Raw genomic sequence first — 21,141 nt, forward strand, 5'->3', positions numbered from 1 at the left:
TGAGAGTCTGCAGCCTATGGACTGTGGCAGCCTCTCTGTAGCACACCCTGCTCCCCAGGCTGTCTCTTGTAGCCATCTTGTCACCATCCATGTCCACGTGTAACAAAAACACCTCATTTCTGAGCTAGTCTCTGTACCTGTGTTCACATCCATTTCAGAATGTTTCACCACGAGACTCTTGTTACCAGACCGTAGAAGAAGACCTCATTTATTTGGGGCTCAGTGGTTTGGTTTAGCCAGTGCTACATCTCTGCAGTGACAGGGGTTCTGCAGAGCAGGAGGCTGGGAGCCTGTGTGTGTTGGTGCAGTCAGAGGTGAGGGATGAGGAGGAATAACCACGTGGTTTTGTCAGCTGTGAAAGCATGGTGAAACCTAGCCTGTGGTTTTTGTTAATACTTGAGGACAATTGGGAGTCCCAGGGAGGAAACATTTAGCTCTTATTTTTCCTGGTTTTATTTTCATTCAGCTAATGGCTGAGTAACATTCTTCTCTCCAGGGCACTTAGGCAGCCCTCTCTGAGCCTCACAACTCCCCTTTCCCACACCATGCGGCAAGTCTACAAGTGGGGAAAACAAGGTACTGAAGAGTTTCTTCCACATTCTCTGAAGCAGACATTGATTCTCTAGATCTGTAGTGGTCACCTGGCTTCTAACGTTTGTGAGACACCATCAAAAGCCAGAGGTAGTGGAGGGTGTGAGGGCTTGGCCTCAGGTGTTTCAGCATCCGATGAGGCACAGGGGATTCACACATGCTTTGGCAGTGGTGACACCCTTGGGATATGTGGCAGGTCAACATGAGCTCAGTCAAATCCAGGAATACACTGAACTGGGCAAACTGGTTGATCTTTAGTATTAGTCATCCAGAGCTTGCTAACTTGAGGAGCTCTTTAAGGTGAATGCTGTCCTGGCTTGATTAGCTATTTATTGCTGTTCTCTAAGCACTTTTTTCCTGTTAGCACAAGGAATTGTGCAGTAAAAGCTTTTACTGTGAAGTCTGTGCTAGGTTCTGCCACAGAAAACAATATGAAGAAACCTTGGTGTAACCACAGTTCATTCTATCGATTCTTTTCTCCTCTCCAGGGCATCTGTGACCAGGAGGACTTTTGGGCATAGTGGCATTGCAGTGCATACGTGGTACGCCTGTCCAGCACTAATAAAGTCTATCTGGGCTATGGCCATTAGTCAGCATCAGTTCTACCTGGACAGAAAACAAAGCAAGGTAAGCACATTGGAAGTGGAAGTAAGCGTTGCAATGAGTGAGTCCTCCTCACTCCCCACAGTCCCAGCAAGCTCAGACTGAGGTGGTGGCTCCTTTCCTGCCCTCTCTTTCCACCTGAGATTAAAAGAAACGCAAAAGGCAAACTGACTCAGACTATTTGCTGGCTTTGGACAGAATTAGGGTATTTATATAAAATTCTTGTCTGTGGGAGTGAGGATTGAGGGGAAAGGTTGCACTGAACTATATCCAAATTGGAGGAACCGAGGTTTGCAAGCAGATAGGATTGTGTCTCTGTATGGATGGTTTCCACATGTCCTCTAGTTCTTGAGCTCTGCTATAAAGTTAGAGCAGCTTACTATAACTGAGTTCAAAGTAGCTTAACACTCTACACCTGTTTCTGAATCCTTGCTTTCTCTTTTTATTACAGTATTTTCATAGAAATGAGGGGTAAGAATCTTAATTCTATCTCCACACAGCCTGTCACAGCAGGAGGGGGCCAAGATGCTGACAGTCTGGCCTCGCAAGGATCTGTCTTGATCTAGTGCTGCACAAAGGGCCACTCAATAGGCAAAAGAAACCTCCTTGAAACCAGAGGAATGTGTGTTCTCTTGCTAAGTCCTTTCATCAACAGTGATTTTAGTCATACTGAGAGCAACAGGAGATCACTTTGATCACTCTGAGATCACTTTGAGACAGAAGAGACACTTCTGCAGACACCTCTGTCCATATGAGCACGCTAGTGTAAAACTTTACATGGAAGATAGAGTCTGTATGGAGTGGGTACTTTCTTACAGAGCTGCCTGCATCACCCCCCATGTCTGGTAGGATGGCAGGACTGTACAAATGGGTGAAACAAGCTAAACGTCTGGCTACTGCTGAAAGTGCTGCTTGCATTTTGAGTCAGGGGCTGCTCTCTCCTTTTGCACAGGTCCTATCAGGTGCCTTCATGAGCCAGTTCAGCCCACCAAACTGGCCAAAAAACTATTTATTTCCCCTGTTTCTCTTTGCTGTATCATTTTTCTGACAGTTAAATGAGGTGAACTGGCTTGCTGAAAACATATGAAAGACCATCACTGTGCTCTTAGTTCAGCTCACTCTAAACTCTTCTAACATTGCTTTGCCTGTCATGATCTCCGTGGCTTTATTGTGAAGTGGGTAAAAGTTCCAGATGCCTTGGCCAGAACACATGGCTACGTTGACTTTGGCCATCTCCCATCTAATGCAGATTTTAAAAAGGATTCATCTTCTATGCTGTGAGCTATATTGAATGTAGATGCAAAACTAACATCTCACCCTTGCCTAAGTGCTAGCTGGATGCAATTGCACGCACACTTGATACCAAGTAATACTTTCCTGTCCTCCTTCTCTGCTCAGCACCACCAGGACAATGCATAGCCCTCTCTGTTTTGCTCTCAACAAAAACAACTCATCAAACAAGCAGAAGTTTTGGGATTTTTTTACTTTTAGCCAGTTGTATTTGCTGTTCTGGCTGCAAGGTATTTAGGTCACAAGCAACCAACAAACAAAAGGAGATTCCCTTCTCCCATTTCTTTGGCAAGAAACTGGGTCACTTAAATGCCCGGGACTTCCCTTTAGTGACTTCTTTTGTTGTTGTCAGGTTGTGTTTCAGTCTGATGTCTCTTTCTCACACTCCTACAGACAGCACCACCTCTCCAGCGCTCATTTGTCAACCTGTCATGTTGGTGGCCATGTCATTGTGCTTTGTCACAATAATCCCAGTGGCCATGCTGAGGCTTTGAAGTTATGGCATACAAATATTTTTGTCCCTTTCTCTTAACGGAGCTGGTATTTTAGTCTGTTGTCCTCACCTTTGACATGATACTGCCAAGACTGATAGGTCTGTGTGTTTTAATTGATCTATTCAGTTCATGCTGCTGGTCACTTCAGGACCCTGTACTCATGTGTGCTTTGCTTTTGGAAACCACTAAAACATATTCCAGAGAAATGTCTTTGTTCAAGGGCTTAGACAAACATTTATTTGAGTTTCACGTGTCATGGGCTTGCATCCCCTTAAATCTCAGCTCCTACTTCAGTTGAATCCCCAACTTCAAAGGAGAATTTAGATATTCCTTCCTTTCATGTTCAGACTTGGCATTTCATATAGTTTTGACAAAAGAAAGAAAAACAAAAACAAACTTAGAAGAAAAAGCCTGCTGGAGCTCACTGAAGCTGAGCCTTTACTCCAGTGATGTAGATTAGATGGCAAGAGATATGACATAATGATAGAGCACGCTTGGACTCTGTGCTCCTCGTATAGCTGGGCACTGCTTGGATCCCAACCTTACACACAGCTCCGCTGGAAAACTTCCTTCACCTGATTTTAAAAGGAAAGAAAATCAGCTCTGCCTAGCAGTGAGGTCAAAGCCTTCTTTGCAGCCTTATTCCATGTTGAACTCCTGCCAGCTCGCTGAGTTCCCAGCGTCTTGCTCCCTGCTGATCTGTGTCTCTCTCCCTGCAATCAAAGCGTAACATGGAGACTGAAAAGATCCCCAGCTTTCCAAGTGAACATGTCAGCGGGCAGAACTCTTGTCAGCTTGCCTCTTTTTCAGGAGACAGATGCAGCAGGACTTCAAGGCATGTCTTTGCTCTGCTGACTGCACCGAGTCAATCAAGCATTTGGCCTAGAAGCCTTGAGAAGTCCCATTTTGTGGGAATTTTCCAGCAGCACATTCTTCCAAGTGCAAGGCTTTTTGGCTGAGTGAGCCAGTGGAAAATAGGCCAAGGGTTTAGAAAAATCACCTGCAGCAGAGCCCTATCACTGCAAGCAAGAGGAGTAAATTTATCCCTAGTGTCTATCTGCTCTTGCATTTCACTGATGGATTTTTCTGTACCCTCTGACCCTGTCAGAACAACACTGGGGATCAGCTTGGCCCCATGCTTTGAAAGGACTGGTGAATGAGCCTGTCTCCCTCCATGGAAATGAGACTTGGCAGGTCTGCGCTAAGTGCTTTAGAATTTGCGAGCCTGGAGGGAGGCTGGGCCCGAGGGAGTGCTAATGGGGTGTAATCCAGCCTTCACCATTGTGCTGCCGGTGCAGAGGCTAGCCCGGGCCTGGCGCTGGCTGCTGCTCAGTGGCCTGTGTGAAATAAGCTGTTGGTCTGATTCCTGCCGTCCATGAGTGGCTGTCCAAAGCGCAAGACCACCCGATGCTGATTGGCACTGCTGTAGGGAGCAGAGAGCTGAGGCAGCAGGGACTGAGCAGCATGCAAAGTTAACCTCATTCCTTTCAGAAGATGTTCCATCTCCGCTGTTTAGTGCAGGGTGCCGTTAGCACAACTTTGATGGGATCTAAAACCTTCTATAGCTTTGGCAAGTTTGGATTGTATCCTTTTTGGAGAAAGCTTGGTCTGCTTTGCTGATTCCATGTCTGCTCCCTTTCTGGGTAGCTTTTCCTCTCTCCCAGCTCCAGAGATGACAGGCTTTGGTCTTTTATCATTTTTTCATTCGCCCTCTGTAAGGTCACACTTCCATGCCCTGCTGCCTTGGCATGCTGGGCAGGGCCACAACAGCATCCCACTGCAGTGCCTTCACTCAGCGTTTTAGTTGGTGTCTTGTCAAACAGGTAGAGCTGGAGTGTGCCCTAATTTGCAGTCTGAGTACGAATGGAAATGAACTGCAGAGCTTCTTACTGTAACTGTCCTACAAGTACAGGAAAACCACTGCCTGGCAGAGCGGGAGGGCAGGATATGTGGGTGCGGACTCGGGATTTGTCCTCTTCCTACACATCCGCTGCAAGGAATATATGGATATGTTGGGCTAGCCCCATACTGTGGCTGTCAGGACAGCAGTTCCTGGAGTGTACAAGGTATACATAACCCTACGTGCGTGTAAGGTCATACAGCAGATGTACACCTGCAGGGGATAAATCATCCCAGACAGCAGCAGCCTGAAGACTTGTTGCCTCCAAAGATCTGGTATTGCAGCAAGACAGCAGATTATGCTCAGGCTCCTTATCAAGATTTCAGCAGCAGGAAATCTTGTCAGATAAAAACAGTTGCTTTCTGCTAGATAAAAACAGTTACTTTCCTCTTCACCTAGAACTAACCTTCCAAAGCTATCTGGAGAACATGTTTCACAAAGCTGGTGAAAGGCCTGGAACACAAACCCTATGAGGAGAGGCTGAGGGAGCTGGGCTTGTTTAGCATAGAGAAGAGGAGGCTCAGGGGTGACCTCATTGCTGTCTACAACTATCTGAAGGGACATTGTAGCCAGGTGAGGGGTGGCCTCTTCTCCCAGGCAACCAGCAAGAGAACAAGGGGACACAATCTCAAGTTGTGCTGGGGGCGGTATAGGCTGGATGTTGGGAGGAAGTTGTTGCCAGAGAGAGTGATTGGCATTGGAATGGGCTGCCCAGGGAGGTGGTGGAGGCACCATCCCTGGAGGTGTTCAAGAGGGGACTGGCTGAGGTACTTAGTGCCATAGTCTAGTTGACTGGCTAGGGCTGGGGTATAGGTTGGACTGGATGATCTTGGAGGTCTCTTCCAACCTGGTTGATTCTATGATTCACAGAACTTATTTCTGACCAGAAAGATCAGATAAAAGAAGCTAAAAGAGTGCTGTACTTCTGGGACTGATTTTGGGGAAGAGCTGCTGAAAATGAGAAGTGTGTAACTGGCTGTAGCGTTGTCAGTGGTGCCTGATATGCTCTGATATCTTGGCAGATAGTTCAGCCTCTGCACTCAAATGAGTGCACACACCCTTTTCTTGGGGTTGTTGTGGAAGTAAGCTTGTGAGGCATTCGAGTACCTCTGAATGGCAATGGTGGAGACTAAATACCCCAGAATATTAAATGATGATAATACTTCTGAGGGTGGTTTTAGTGTGAGGCTCTCCCCGTGTGATCATCATTTGGAGTCTTAAATTAATCTTAAAAACACAGTGTACAGCAGGGAGATGTTCTATTGCCTTTATTATTTCATTGATGTGCAGAGGCAGAGCATCATGAAGAACTTAACTTTAAGTGGCTTGCCCAAAGCCCCACAGCAAGTCAGAAAGGGAGCTGAAAGTGAAACTCAGTGTGGTGAGCGTTAAGCCCTCGTTACAGCCTAAGCTCTTGTTAAAATCGCCTCTGCTTCCTAAGGATGTGAAAGAACACTGAAAATCCCATCATGGCAAGCATTCTTTGTACTCCCATCTTGTGTTAGTTCCAGTGGGACCAGAAGACCCTGGTATGTGAACATCAATCAGCTTCTGGTTTGTTAGTGCTGTAATTACATGCCCATCACGTGAACTGTGTGGCTAGCACTGAGATACTCTTCTGGCCTTGAGGTACAGAGGGGAATGCTAGGGTGAACTGGGACTTCATCATCCACTTTGACTTTGTGCAGCTGGAGAGCCTCAGCACAGTGTCCCAATAATTTTTTGGGTTTCTGGAAAATAGAAATTGCAAGTCAGTGCCCCTGCAAGGCCAGGCTAATTAGAGCTCAGCAGCACAGGACTTGTGAGAGTTGGACGATGGGCTGAGCTCCAAGCTACTCCATCTGTGACTGAGGAGCTCACATGAGGGTCAGCAAGCAAGAAGCCAATTTCCAGGTCAGAGATAAAACAGCAGCAATCTCTGTGTGCCATGTTAGACAATGAGCTTCTTCATGCTTGTCAGTTCTCTTCTTATTAGCACAGCTTGTTACCTGAAGTGAATTCAACAACCAAGACATCAAATAGAACTCAGAGCATACACGTTAGCTCAGAAGAGGCAGGAGGAAGTTTTCCATGTGGACAGATTATCCCACAATGGCTTAATGAAAAGTTTCCTATTTTTTTTCTCTTGTGATGTGCTTGGGGATGACCCCAGCCACAGAGGACTAGAGGGGGTTGCTCTGATGTGGTAGTTGCTATTTTAAGGTAATCCTAAGGCTGTACTGGTCAGAAAAAGGACTGAAAGGCAGCCTTGTATGTAGGGTTCATCTTGGTGGTGCTAAGGCTCCAACTGATTCTCCAGCAGCTTTAATCAATATTCTTGATTCTCTTGTTCATGTTGAATGCCTATTAGACTCTGTCAGAGAATGGACTGGAGATAGATAGATAGTGAGCTGCTAATGGTGAGATTTGTCTTTCAGAGGCAAGGCAGCCACTAGGAATGAGTGAGCCCAATCCTGCAAACAGCAACTGTTCTTTCACTGCTCAGTGTTGTTAATCCCCTTGTCCTCCACGATTTCTGCCTTTGTTAGCTCTGTGAACAAACCACATCTAGGCCTACTGCTCAATAAAGAGAAAGGTCTTGGGTTATGTCACCTGAACTTTCTGGGCATCTTCTTGTCTCAAATCCTTCCATAACCAACAGAGAAAAGACATCTTGGGAAGTGAGCTCCTCCCCTCCTAAGACAAGTTTATGCAGTCTGCACGTTTACTTTCCCTTGTTGACATTTGGTGGTCTGTGGTGGGTGACTATTTGTGTTATTGTGACCAGTTACTGACCTTGGAGTGACTCTTGCTTCTTACTGGAGTAATGTTAATGCTCTGAAGATGTCACTCACATTAGGGACATGGTGTGTTGCCTGTTAGTCTAGACCATAACCTGAAGATTGGTGGCCAGCACCAGAACAAGAGGACATAGCCTCATGCTACGCCAGGGGAAATTTAGGCTTAAGGTGAGGAGAAAGCTCTTCACTAAGAGAGTCATTGGATACTGGAATGGGCTGCCCAGGGAGGTGGTGGAGTCGCCATCCCTGGAGCTGTTCAAGGCAGGATTGGACGTGGCACTTGGTGCCATGGTCTAGCCTTGAGCTCTGTGGTAAAGGGTTGAACTTGATGATCTATGAAGTCTCTTCCAACCTTGGTAATACTGTGATACTGTGAAGATGTTTTCCTGATAGGATTTTTCTTCCAGGTCCTCCTGACAGCCTCTTTTAACCATGTTCCCATTCTTTCTTGGCCCAAAGTCACTGCGGGCTTGTAAAAGCCCCTCTTGGTTTCCTTTAGATGCTAGAGATGATCTTTAGCCTTCAGGCTTTGTAGTTTACAATGTTGGCATTTTTTGAAGGTTTCTTACTGTATGTGGTAACTCAATAACTCCATACATAGTTTAAGAGGGGGAAAATGTCCATAGCAAAGCAGAGAAAATAACAAACAACAGGAAGTGATGCCAGGATTGCACCTACTTAAGAATGTGAAAAGCGCAGCAGTGAATAATGTGCCAGGTTGCTTCTACTCTTGTAGAATAATCCAAGTTTGCTGTGGAGGTCTGTTTCCTGCCACAGAAAACATGTTGGTTTTAATCTGTAAGCTTCAAAGAAGCACCACATCATTACTAACTCCTGTGTCCTGTGCAGTCCAAGATTCATGCTGCAAGAAGCCTGAGTGAGATTGCAATTGACCTGACCGAAACTGGAACGCTCAAGACCTCAAAACTGGCCAACATGGGGAGTAAAGGCAAAATTATCAGTGGCAGCAGTGGAAGTCTTCTCTCATCAGGTAAGTGCTTTATTCTGTAACTGGGGAAAATATGGTGGGTAGTGCTGTGGTCTTGGTATAACGGGGAGCAGCCAAAAAGCTGCAGGGTAAAAATGAAAGTCACTTCCTTTTAGGTTTTCTGTCTGTCCAGGTGTCAGTCTGTCTTTCAGCATGTTGCCCCACAAACAACACAAGCAGCAGTTTCCCTCATTCTCATTACTGCTGCTCATTTCCTGTTTGGCCCCAGGATGTCATCTCCAACCTCTGACTTCCCAGCTGAGATCTGGTCTCTCTTTGTAATTTCTGTCATAGTCACCCCTTGGCACCCAGCTGATCTTAAGGCAAATGCCATTTGTGAAGGACCCCCCCCTACCCAGCCTTGAACAAGCATTCAGCCAGTGCAGCTCTCTAGGGAAACTGAGGCTGGGAATTGATATCCCTCAGCAGTGTTCAGGCAGAGTGGCTTCTTCACAGAGTGTACATCTGGCTTGCCTTTGTGTTGCTAAAATTTGCCAGGTATCCCAGGCTCAAAAGAGCTATTGCCTGGCACTGTCCATCATACTAGTGTGGGGACCAAGAGGTTTCTTTTTGTGTCTTAGGGCACCTTCCTACTATGAGGAAGGCATAATCTGTGAAAGAGACTCAAGAGAAGTTGATATGGAGGAGAGCTAAAGCATCAGAAGAGAAGGACAGGGAAGAGGAGTTAGGAACTTTTCTGTTCTTCTTTGAAACTCTTCTGTCAGTCTGAACAGGCCAAGCTGTGTACCAAACAGTGCTGAATGTGATTCTGGACTGATAGTTTGCAAAGAGTTTGAAGCTGCTCAGGTGAGAAGCTCTTGAGGAGGGCAGAGTTGCTGGTAGCAAGATTATTAACGGTTCCAGTCAATTAACTGCCCTCTGTTAAGCACTGTATCAAGTTATCAAAACCAGCTGTGTTGAGATGTGTACACCAAAGAATAATTATCCTATGCTGGACAAGGGAATAAAACCTTTGAAACTGAACTCACACTGGTGGAGTATCGGTACCTACACAGAAAATGTCCAACAAGGGGTTAAGATGTGCAATGCTTACAGAGCTCTGGAGCAGCCTGCTGTGCATTTCCTTTGCTTGCCTGCAAACAGAGATGCCTTTCTGCTCCTCAGTTCCTTCTGATGCAGTATACAATCCACTGTCTGTGCCTCCTGTTGCTCAGGGAGTTGCGATAGCTGAGCAGCTTCAGAACTGGTGTTGAGTTGCTGGACCTCTTTGTTTGTTTAGCATTTTTCCAGCTCTCCTGCTGGAAAGTAAATAACATTAAGTACCCCAAGGAAGTTATTACAGTCATTCCAAGATCTCAGCCTCCTGGGCACTATTCCCAAGTTTGCAAGAGCTACTTGGTAATAATCCTGTTTTCATGTTAGTACACTGACTTTTAGCCTTCCTGGGGAAAAAAGCCCAACAAACATAGGGGTCTGCTTCTGCTCTTACACTGGGAGAGCAATGACTAGGTGAAAGAGAGCAGAAAATCAGGCCTATAGAAGCTTCTTTAAGGACAGCACCTCTCAGGGTTATGCAGATGGAAACTCCAAACCAGGAGCTGCCTGTGCTCTTATTTCTGTATTTTTTTGCTCCCTGCTCAGATCCCTTTTGGGTGATCATGAGATTTGCAGGCTCAGCAGAATTACACTACTGACTAGAGCCATGCAAAGGCCATTGACCAACTGAGTCATTTCTTGAGGCCTGGGTAGGTGGGTTGGTCTATCTAGGACTGTATGAACCTCAGTTTTGGTTGAGTTGCTGCTGATAGGCCAGGCAAGCATGGCTGCCTTCATGTTCATGTGTTCAGAGCTTTCTTTAGGTCCTACCAGGCATCTCCATGAAATGCTAAGGGCAGCTGCCAGGTTAACTGCTGCTGTGTGTCTTCCAACAGCTGTGAGCACACATCTGGAGGGAGGGAACTGTAGACAGTAGGTGTCAGAGGAGGACAGATACCAGGAAACTGGAAACCCTGAACTGCTTCCCCAGAGTCACCCAGAACCCTCTGCTGCAAGACCCCCTTCCCTCAAGCCTGGCTGGCAGAGGTGACCCAGCCCTGTCCTACTGGACAGGAGGGAGCATTGACTGCCTGTCCTTCTGGGCACAGTTGCCAGCTCTGTCCCAGCCTTTGCATTTCCTCCCATTGTGCCAAAGATTATCAGCACACAGTCACAACAATGATGGGTTATCACAGTACAGCCTGCACACTGGAGAGAATAAGTGCAAATGATTAAGTGGCCACAGTAGATTTCCTGGCTATAAATACCCCAAGTGACTCAAAATCACAAAGGCAGAACTGAATCTCTGTTTGTCCCCACTTCCCTACTGTTCTCTGTCCACTTTTTCTTGGAAATTACTTGTAGCCATTTCCTCTCTATATCCCTCCCTGAAAGGGCTGTCAGCACCATGAGGAGCACGCCATAGCTGGCATGTCTCCCCTGGGTTTGCAGCAAGGCTACAAGGAAATATTAGTTGTTGCTTCCAGCTGTCACAATGTCTGGCCAAGATCCTGCTGTGCAGTGCAAAGCAGTTACTGCCCCACGTCACTTAGAGCCTCAAGACACAACAGGAGGGAAATGGAGTCTCCTTAGACAGGGACAGTGATTTCTCTGTGGCCATAGAATTCAGGGCCAAAACCTAAGCTCCTCCAAGCTTCCCAGGTCCTTGATCTCAATCTCTGCCCAGTGCAAAGTTGTAAGTTTGATGCACTTTCCAAGTGTATCATGACAAGCTCATTCTTTAACTTTGGACCTCATTTGTGCTCTGAAAGGGCCTCCCCAAAACAGAGCTGCAGGGATTTAGCTCAGGGATCTTCTGCCCAGGCATTGCTGGACATCAGGGACAAGATTTACCCAGGAGTAAAAGCTCTGCTTTCACAGTGGCACAAACCATAATCAAAGTCAGTAGAGATAATTACTGGAGCAAAATCAGGTTACATGTAGGATGGATCTGTTCTTCAAAACAGTCTGTGCCCTGAGAGCTATGGAGGTCTCATAGCTTATCAAGGAGTCCTGTTACTCCTGGGTTATTGTTGGATTGAGCCCCAGACCAAATTCTTCATCTCAGTGGGCAGAGGAGGCCACAGAGGAGCACCTCTGCTTTAGCTCTACAGATGTGTTTGAGGAGTTTCTGCTATGCTGAGCCCCATTCCTTCATCCGCAATGGAAGTTTCCTGATCAGGGGCCTGTTCATGTTTGAAAATGCCACCAGAGAGCCCAGCCAGCCAGTCCCCGGGCTCCCAGCACTCCATGTCCTGACTAGACCACCCTGGCAGGTGCTGGAGCAGATAAACAGCACCCTCGCAGTCTGTGGCATGGCCCCGAGCGTGGGGCTGGTGAAGATGAGTCGCCCACGGGATCGCTGAGCAGATCCTGTGTGGTGCAGCTCCAGCTGGCCTCCTGCGCACCGTGGAGGATTTCCTACTTGTCTGGCAGAGACAAGAGATAGCAGCTGGCTGGGCTTGCTGGCTGTTGTGTGCTGACATCCTGCTGCAGTGAGTCAGCCCAGGCTCTGGCATGAAGCAAGTGTGGGGAGACCTTCCTCCCTCTTCAGGGGACAGCCTTCCATGGAGACCTCGACCAAATGCCAGCAAGCTGGAGCCAGCAGCCGGATGTAGTGTGAAGAGTTTGCCATATTTAGATGTGGTTTTGCTGCAGCAGGAGGCTCACAAAATGAGAAAGAGAAGACTTGCCTGGATGCTCTTGCCACCCTGACGCTTAGCTGCCCTGTTGCATTTCCTTTCTCCAAGTCATGGTTCCCTCTGCTCCTCAGCATCACATCTATCCTCCCTGCTTGGTTTCTTCTTTCTCGTTTATCTCTTTTCCAAGCTGACTCTACTCTGCTACAATAGTGGAGGAAATGGACACAAACAGTGCTTTTCACTCAAAAACAGTGGCTTGCATTGTTGGTGTCATCCCTTGATGAGCCTTAGAACAAAGCTTGTCTTGGAGCTGGCATAGCCAGGAGCCTCTGTAGGTATGCACAGACACAGCATATCACCTTGGTCAGATTATTTGGGGATGTGACTCTTGCTTCATGTCACCATCCACACCACTAGCAGAGTCTTGACCTTACCAGTATTGAAGAGACCAGAAATCAGCCTGTTAGCACTGATGAAGCAGCTCAGCCATGAATTCTGCTGTAGGATTAATCTGGGCAGGGAGGACTTTGTTCTCCCCTCGTTTCACAGGTTATGTTCTCCTGAATATCAGTGAATGGAGAGGACAAGTGTGAAGGAGACAAGCAGAGTATCCACAGAGTAATAGGATATTAAGTGGGTGTTCAGGTTACCAAAATCTGTATGCCAAGGAGGAAAGGGTGTTGAAAGGGCTTTGAAAGTAAACCAGCAGCATCAGCTCTAAAAACAGGCCCCGATTTAGCAAGCTCCTGGTGTCTAACAAAGAGGCCTTTTGCTTGCCACCAAGTGCTCTTTCATGGGCCTTTTTCTTTCAAGGACATCACATGGTTCTGCAGAAACGTGTGTTAAAATGAAGTCTTTGCACAGCAAATGGGAAGGAGACTGAAGAATACTTTTCAGAGAAAAGTTCAAAATTCCTACTAGAAAATTATGTATTTCAGCAACATTCCTTCTGTTTGCTGCATTAGTAATTAGCTCTAATTGTGGGAGATAAAATACCTGAAAAAGCCTCCTAGTCAACCATTTCTGTTGCAGCAGTCTCTCATGTTAGGACTGATCTTTCAGCAGTGATTTCTTCACTGTTCATGATCCCATGACTCAGTGAGCATCACATTTAATAAGACAAATTTAAGGTAATATCTGCTTGATTGGTTTGGTTTGTGTTGGTCATTATTTCTTTGGTTGTTTTTTTATGGTCTTTTGATTTGTTCTGACATTTTTGGGTCAGTTGCCTCTGGGTTTAGTAGTGGGTCTGGTTGCAGCCTTGCTTAAGGCTGGATTAATACAAATGTTTAAGTAAAGAGCCTCTAATGGAAGGGGTGTGCACCCCAGCAACACAAAGTACCATTCTCTCTTCCTTCACAAGTGTCTTGTATGGGTGTGATTGTCTTGACTGATCAAGTTTCAATTTGCTTTTCACCTGTGAGAACAAGCAGAGAATCCAGCCCATAAAAATCTAACAATACACTCCAAAATAGGAGACAGCCTTTAAATAAATAAATTTAAAACCCCAGGTAGAACAGAACCATTTATGAAGGAGAAACTTCAGGCAGGTCTGAAGAAACAGGTAGCTCCTGCAGTATGCCCAGGGGATCATCCAAGTCAGGTATGGTCAAGCTGAAAAAATTCAGCATCACAGGCCATGAACTGAGTGGCCTGCCCCCAGATCTTTGAAGCCTCACTGCACTAGAAGAGTTTGTGATACAAAGACACACCTGGAAAAGGTTACTTTGAGCTGATTCCTTGGTGCCGAGGATAGTTAACTGTTTGAGAAGTAATTCCATTGCTTAACTTGGAATGTGACAATGTGCTTCCAGATCTTCCCCAGTTCCTTTGCTTTCAGGGAGGGGTGAAAAGCAATGGCAAAATGTGCATCTCCACCGTCTCAGGGTGGAGGTCAGTGTAATCCTCACACGGTGAGCACAACTGAAGCAGATGCCTTGAGCTGTCTGTGCTTGATTTGGGTTCGTACCAGTTCAGCCAGAAGCCGTTTGTTTCCTCCTTGTCAGCACTGCCCAAATCAGTGTGGGCATCTGGTCAGCATTTAGGCTGTTCCTATGTTTGAGCATCTTTGTAGCTGCTGTGCAAACCTGCAGTGCAAAAAAATGAGTTGCTTTTAAAAATAAATTCAAGACTGCTGTGGAAGTAGGGAGCAAAGAGAGGAAGGAAAGGGGAAGAGCAGTTGAAAGGAAAACATAGGTCATTAAAGTTGTCATAAAAGGGGAAAAAAAGTGTTGAAACATCTGCTGGAATCATGAGCAATTTTTTAACTGAAGCTCAGCAGTTTGTTGGCAATTCAGTGAAGAAATTGAGCAGTTCCGCTTCTGCTAGCAACGGCTCACCAGGGTTGCCATTAAGAATACTACAGAGGGCTTTCCCTGCCAGTGCAAATAGAAGGCTCCTCCAGAAGAGCCCATCAGGTTCTTGCAGCACAGATGTGTTTTCAGAATTGAGTTATGTTGCTCTCTGAGTGCAAACCCAAATGAAATTAGGATAACGCAGGCTGAGGGAGCTGGGGTTGTTCAGTCTGTAGAAGAGAAGGTTCCACAGAGACCTAACAGCAGCCTTCCTGTACCTGAAAGCAATCTACAGGAAGGCTGGAGAGGGACTGTTTACAAAGCCTGCAGTGACAGAATGAAGAGAAATAGTTTCAAACTAGAGACGAGTAGCTTTAGGTTCGATGTTAGGAACAAGTTCTTTACCATGAGAGTGGTAGAACATTGGAACAGGTTGCCTAGGGAGGTGGCAAGGTACTCAAGGTGAGGCTTTACAGTGCTCTGAAACCTGATCTAGTTGAGGATAGAATCATAGAATCAACCAGGTTGGAAGAGACCTCCAAGATCATCCAGTCCAACCTAGCACCCAGCCCTATCCAATCAACTAGACCATGGCACTAAGTGCCTCATCCAGTCTTTTCTTGAAGACCCCCAGGGACGGTGCCTCCACCACCTCCCTGGGCAGGATGCACCTGTTTACTGCGGGGAAGTTGGACTAGGTGACCTTTGGAGGTCCCTTCCAACCCAAACCATTCTATAAACTACAGCAATTAAAACAAACATCTTACCATGAGGTTGCCCTCCTTCGTCTGGTGATGCTCCATCTGGCTGACTTCTAGAGAGCCCTTTTTCCACATCCTCTGCTCCAGGACACTTCAATAAAAGGTGTGACAAAGAGGGGGGGTGTTTCACAGGATAAATACCAGCTGTCTTCCTATATGAAAACTGCAGAAAAGAGAGGTAGAAAGGATCTGTGAGGTTCTCTGCTTCCCCTGGGTCAACGCAGAACTATTTCACAGCAGTTTGCCTCAATCCTCTTTCAGTTTAGCTTTAACAGCCTGCTGGAATAGCAGCAATGAAAGATGAAACTGAAAGCACAGATTTCACTCTGTTTTGCTGCCAAAACAAAGAGTTGTTCCCAGGTTCCTGCCAGAGCTCTGTGAAACCACAGCAACGTTTTAAACCTCTTTGGGCTGAATGTTTTCACTGTGCACTTGGAGACCAAACTGCAAAAGTATCTAGAAGCCCCTTCTCACTCCCACTCTGCAGGTACACAGGCAATTCCTTATAGTGTCCTGTTGTATATGATTCCTGCAGATAATGAAGGTTTGATTGCTCAGTGCCGCTGCTCTAGAGGGTCCCCCCATAGTCACCCTGGGACAGTAGGTGCTGGGACCACTGAGTAAGCACTGAAGACTAGGAGGAAGCCCTCTGAAAGCCTTGCAGAGTTCAAGGCGTTGCTGTAGGCATAAACCTACAGTACCGTGGAAGAAGTCCTTGCAAAGTACCGGACACAATCCAGCTGTCTGAATGTAGGTGTCTGGTGGCATTTTAGGTGAGTTAGAGTACTCTACTGCCAGTCCAAAAGAGGTCTCACAGAGCCCTGTATCATATCTGCCACCCCATAGAAGACATCTCTGATACCTTAGATCACTCAGACTTTTCTCTTGAAGCAACAGCAGCCCTTCTGTCACAGCAGCCCAATCTGTTCAGCCCAGCTTAAAACTCACTGCAGACTTTATTAAAAAGGGATCAGATGCAGACTTAGGCTGAGCTCCCATGGCTGTGTGTGGGGCAGAGCTTCAGAGTGTGTGGAACTGTAGCTCTTGGTGTTATCTATGGACAGAAATGGGATGCTACTGCTGAATCCACCACAGGTACCAGATCTTCGCTTTCTATAAGCCTAAGGTGGATGCTTTGAACTGTAGCTGAAAATAGTAAGCAATATGAGTGAAAAAGACACACAGGTGGCATTCACCTCTTTCTGACCTTACTTTTCATCTCACAGTGTGGCCATAATCTTCATGACCTTACTCTGTGGTGGAAGGAGGTACTCAGTTTAAGCAAACAAGGTGATGGGAGCAAAGTGACTTCACTATAAACTCATCCTACCCAGAGGTAGGAAGAGTTTATACTGGATACTCTACTGTATTAAAGTGGGTGAAAGCTAAGTACATCCTGAAAAATCAGCTGCTCAAGTTGAAGACCCTAAAATAGGTGCAACAAACAGCCCTTTCTTTGAGATGCTACTTTTTGGATAGCAACTGATGCACCATCCAAACCAAAATAAAATCAGGGGCCCCATCAACAAGTTCCCTTAAAAAGCTGAAGTTACAAATGCTGTCATGACATCTGAGCAACAGAGTCTTGACTTTGTGTATGGACTTAATTTAAGTGGAAGCTGCTGAGTGGTTGTCACTGGAGAAGTCAAAGCATTTGAAGATCCAGTTTAAAGATCCTGATCTTCATCTTTGTGAGAAACAGCTATATCCCAGAAGGACCTGTGAGTTGTCATTTTGATGTCTTTTACAGGTAATTTTGTGCCATTACAGGCACTGTAAGTGGACTGAATTAAACCTTTGCTACTAGGATGCTTGCAGTTCTTAAGAAGTAGGCTGTATTCTTAAATGGCTTCTCCTAGTCTTAATTCCCAAAAAATGCATCTCCAGGGCTTCATAGACTGCAGTGGTTTTGCTGTTTGAGAACTTCCATGGGAACCATTTGTCTTTTTTTGTTTGTTTTTCTTTTCTGGGCTCTTTGTTGAGTAACTTTGTTGTTTCTGTTTTTCTGGATAATGATCAGGAATGTTTTTGTGTGCCCCAGTGTCCAGAACTTGCTGTAACCAAACATGATTGGGTAACACCTGCTTCACCTCTCAGTCAGATTTTTCTTTGGAAGGACTGCATCCAGGCTTTGGTAAAACTACAGGCACTCCAGATGTGTACTCTGCTGTCAGCTGGCCTAGTGAAATTGTTGTTTATTGACAGGTTCCCAAGAGTCAGATAGTTCCCAGTCTGCCAAGAAAGACATGCTGGCTGCACTGAAATCCAGGCAAGAAGCTTTGGAAGAGACCCTGCGCCAGCGCTTGGAAGAGCTGAAGAAGCTGTGTCTTCGAGAAGCGGTAGGCAATGGACATTCTACAACCTGTGACACTTTGCTGCTTGCATTGTTACAGCATGCTGGTTGCTTGGAGGTGAAGTCAAGAGGAGAGATGCCTTCCGTAGTCATCTTTTACAAAGCCCATTGTACAAAGGCCTCAGGAAGGTCCAATTCTTTCAACTCCAGATTGCAATCTCACAGGGCGTTTCCCCCACAAAGGGTACCAAGTTGGCTTGGGGCTAGGATGGTGCTCAGCATCCATATCTGCTGTTCAAAACTGGCTGCAAGGTGCATTCAGCCAGGCTTCAGAGGGAATACACAGCTTTTGACTTTACTAGCCAAAAAAAACCCAGGTTTTTATACTTTCATCTTGGAGCAGGCCTGACCTTATGTGCTTTTTCTTCTGCTAGCATGTTCTTAGATACAGCAGACAAGGTCTCATCTGCTCCATGCAGACTTTCTTCATCCAATAAACTCTGACACTACTGGAGAGAAGTGGCAGTGTGGTGTCAGACCTCGCAAAGAGGAACCACTGTGGTCTTTTCAGAACGTGCTGGACAGCAGGAACTCACATAACCTTCACATTGACTTGCCAGTTCATTCTTGGAGTGCACAAGGAGGCCAGTTTAGAGAACAAGTTTACTCTCTGGGGAAATCACAGCCCTGCTGCAGATGTGTGTTCATGAGCAGCAGTATACACTTAGGTCATTCTGCAATCCTTCTGTGTTTACTAGGCTTGAAAACCTGAATTTAATAACAAATCATGATGTGTGACACAGCAGGAAGTTGGCTGGAGGCAGTGGCACTGAGATCTTTCAGTTGTTGCTTGGTATTTGATGGGTATCTTGTCTTTGACAGAAATAGGGATGCAGCTCTCATTGCAATTTGTTGAAGTTAGTCTATAGTTTTAGCTTCAGCAAACATGACTTGTGGGAAATACCACTCAGCAAAGAACATTAGCAGAAGCCTGTGCTGCCCCAGTTCTCATTCTTTACTCCACCCGAGCAGTCCTTTCCCACCTGGGAAGTCCTGGCTGCCTTTAGCAACAACTTGTGCTGATAAAGGTTACAGAGATCAGACCAGATAAGAGTACAAACTAAGAACATCTGCAGGAAGCAGTCCCATACGCTTTGAGAACTGATAGACAAGGTCTGGAGGGCTCTACTTGTCCTGGAGAAATTCATCACCTGAAGCTAACTAGCACTGCCTGACTCCTGCTGACTAATGCCTTGCAGCAACACCATAGGCAGGGGAAGTCCCCGTGATAGTTGCAGGAGCTCACAGCCCAGCACCTTTCCCTTAACCCCAGCCCAGTCTTCTGTGCAGCCTCAGGCACTTTGTGAACAACTCGGATGCAGTCTAAAGCTCCCACAGCGCCTTGGAGCTGGTGGTAAGGAGCAGTATCTCCTTAATGTGCTGCAGCAAAGGCTGGCCAGAGCCCATCTGTCAGCGCCTTGAGAGCTGGTGGAAAGTGCTCATGCTTTCTGTAGGTGATCTGAGAGAGGCAGTTGATGTACACTTGAAGTCTGACCCCATCTTGGAACCCTACAGCTCATCCATCAGCAGCCTGTAGTTGGAAGCATTTCCCATCAGACTGCCCTTCACCTTTTCTGCTTTGGCATGGGAATGGCCAAAACAGAGGGAAAAGGCATCAAACCAGGAGGTGATGAAGGGTTAAAAGTGGGGGTATAATCAAATAAGCATGGCCAGAGGCATTCCTAACAGTGGCATCAGGTTACTTCAGGCCATCACTACTCCAGTTACTTATTAATTTAGATTACATTTCAGGACCATGCCTGTGAATACTTTTCAGCAGCTTACGGAGGCAGCAGCCCTCATTAGTTCTGTTCTGCTTCAGTCTCGGGCATTGTACAGAAGATATTAACTCCTCACTGCCATACTTCGTATTAATTACTGCTTTTAAAGAAAACACCCTTGTTTCTCTCAGGAAAGCATACAGGAGGCTACACGTTGATGCAGTGCTTAAAGCCACATCTCACTAGAAGGCAGGCATTTGGGGAGAGAAGCTGAAATATCCCGACAAGGCTGGATGGCAGACACTGCAACAGTGCCTCTCACAAAAAAAGGAGTTGTGCACATCAGCTCAGAGCTGTGCTGCACGCAAAGCCGTTTGGCTGGGAACTGCTTAAAGGAAAGATCTGAAAAGGCCAGATCCTCGTTTCCTAGTGACCTGAAAAGAGGAGAAAGAAAAAACCCATTAGGGAGTGGGGGAGAGGCCGGGGCAGGCAGGGGCCTGAGCTGCGCACTCGCATTAAGGTCAGCTGCTGTTCTTTGGGATTCAGATGATTTAGGTTACTCTGCCAGCTGGATTCTCTCAAGGCTGATGCTAAGGAACACAAAAGCCTTTTGTCTTGCACGGGGAGACTTCTGAGTACAAGGAGTCGGGCTGTGCTGGTAGAGAGGCTCCTGCCTTTTTCTGTAGTCATTTGAATGCCTTCAATTCAGATATGTGTGGCTGTATTGTCTAGTCCAGGAGAAAAAAAGCACACAGCATGAACATCAGCAGCGGCCCTCACTGCTTCCTGTGTTCCAGATATTCCTGAGTTCTGTCAGGTTTGCTTCAGATTTTGAACAAACCCTTGCAAATAACCCCATCAATCTGACAAGGTATCATTTAATATTGCTCCAAAGCTGCCCATGACATTCCTGGGAAGGGGCTCTGATACATGAAGTGTTATCAGACAGGTAATGAGGTACCAGGCACTGCATTTAGTGACCATTTTCACTGCATTCTTCTCAGACACATCATGAATCAGGTGGGAATGTTTTTCTGTGCAGGTCATAACCTGCAGGGCTGTTGCCAGTGAGGCTTTCTGACTCAGCAGACCTGCATCCTGCGTGAAGGCTCTCAGATCTGCTCAGCCCCCTCTCAAAATAGCTCAGCAGACAGAAGCTTTTTCCTGCTCATCCTGCAGCAGAGATGAAAGGATGTGTACTGTAGTCTGTTCATCTCCAGGCCCCAGTGCCCTAGGGATGTCCACCAGCTACAGTCCTACCCTGGGCAGGCTGCAAAAGTCTGTATTCATGTATAGGTTAAAGAAAAGCTTCCCACCCTCAGTGTCAGGTCCTGGGACATGCTGGCAGGGCTGGCCTCTCTCCTGTATGTTTGTCAGCTGGCTGAACTGGATGTGTTGTTAATGAAGGCCTGTCATTTTATGGTTACAGTTCAAAAGCAGAGTTGTGCTGTGCTCTGCTGCAGGATGTTCCAGATCACTAACAGTATTTTCTGCTTACAGGAGCTCACAGGAAAGCTGCCACGAGAATACCCCCTAGATCCTGGGGAGGAGCCACCTATTGTAAGGAGAAGAATAGGAACTGCCTTTAAACTGGATGAGCAGAAAATCCTGCCTAAGGGAGAGGTGAGCCTATGCCCTTCACTTCCAGCCCCCTGTTCCCATCTCAGGTCTTTGTCCATCGTGCATCTTATAGGAACCATCAGTCCTATAGTCATTTCTGCTTCAAAT

The 21,141-nt window shown here is 46.4% G+C and overlaps 1 protein-coding gene across 8 annotated transcripts in view; it reads left to right on the top strand.

Annotated features, from left to right (window-relative positions):
* The window catches only part of FRMD4A (FERM domain containing 4A), a 424,512-nt gene that overhangs the window by 384,714 nt on the left and 18,657 nt on the right, over positions 1-21,141 (top strand). For all 8 annotated transcript variants that reach the window (XM_064142608.1, XM_064142610.1, XM_064142606.1 and 5 more), the window contains 4 exons: positions 1,080-1,218; positions 8,508-8,649; positions 17,545-17,678; positions 20,914-21,036. In XM_064142608.1, the coding sequence (XP_063998678.1) occupies positions 1,080-1,218; positions 8,508-8,649; positions 17,545-17,678; positions 20,914-21,036 (538 nt within the window). The remainder of the gene's footprint in view (positions 1-1,079; positions 1,219-8,507; positions 8,650-17,544; positions 17,679-20,913; positions 21,037-21,141) is intronic.

This window comes from Pogoniulus pusillus, chromosome 4, assembly GCF_015220805.1.
Source record: "Pogoniulus pusillus isolate bPogPus1 chromosome 4, bPogPus1.pri, whole genome shotgun sequence".
Lineage (NCBI taxonomy): Eukaryota > Metazoa > Chordata > Aves > Piciformes > Lybiidae > Pogoniulus > Pogoniulus pusillus.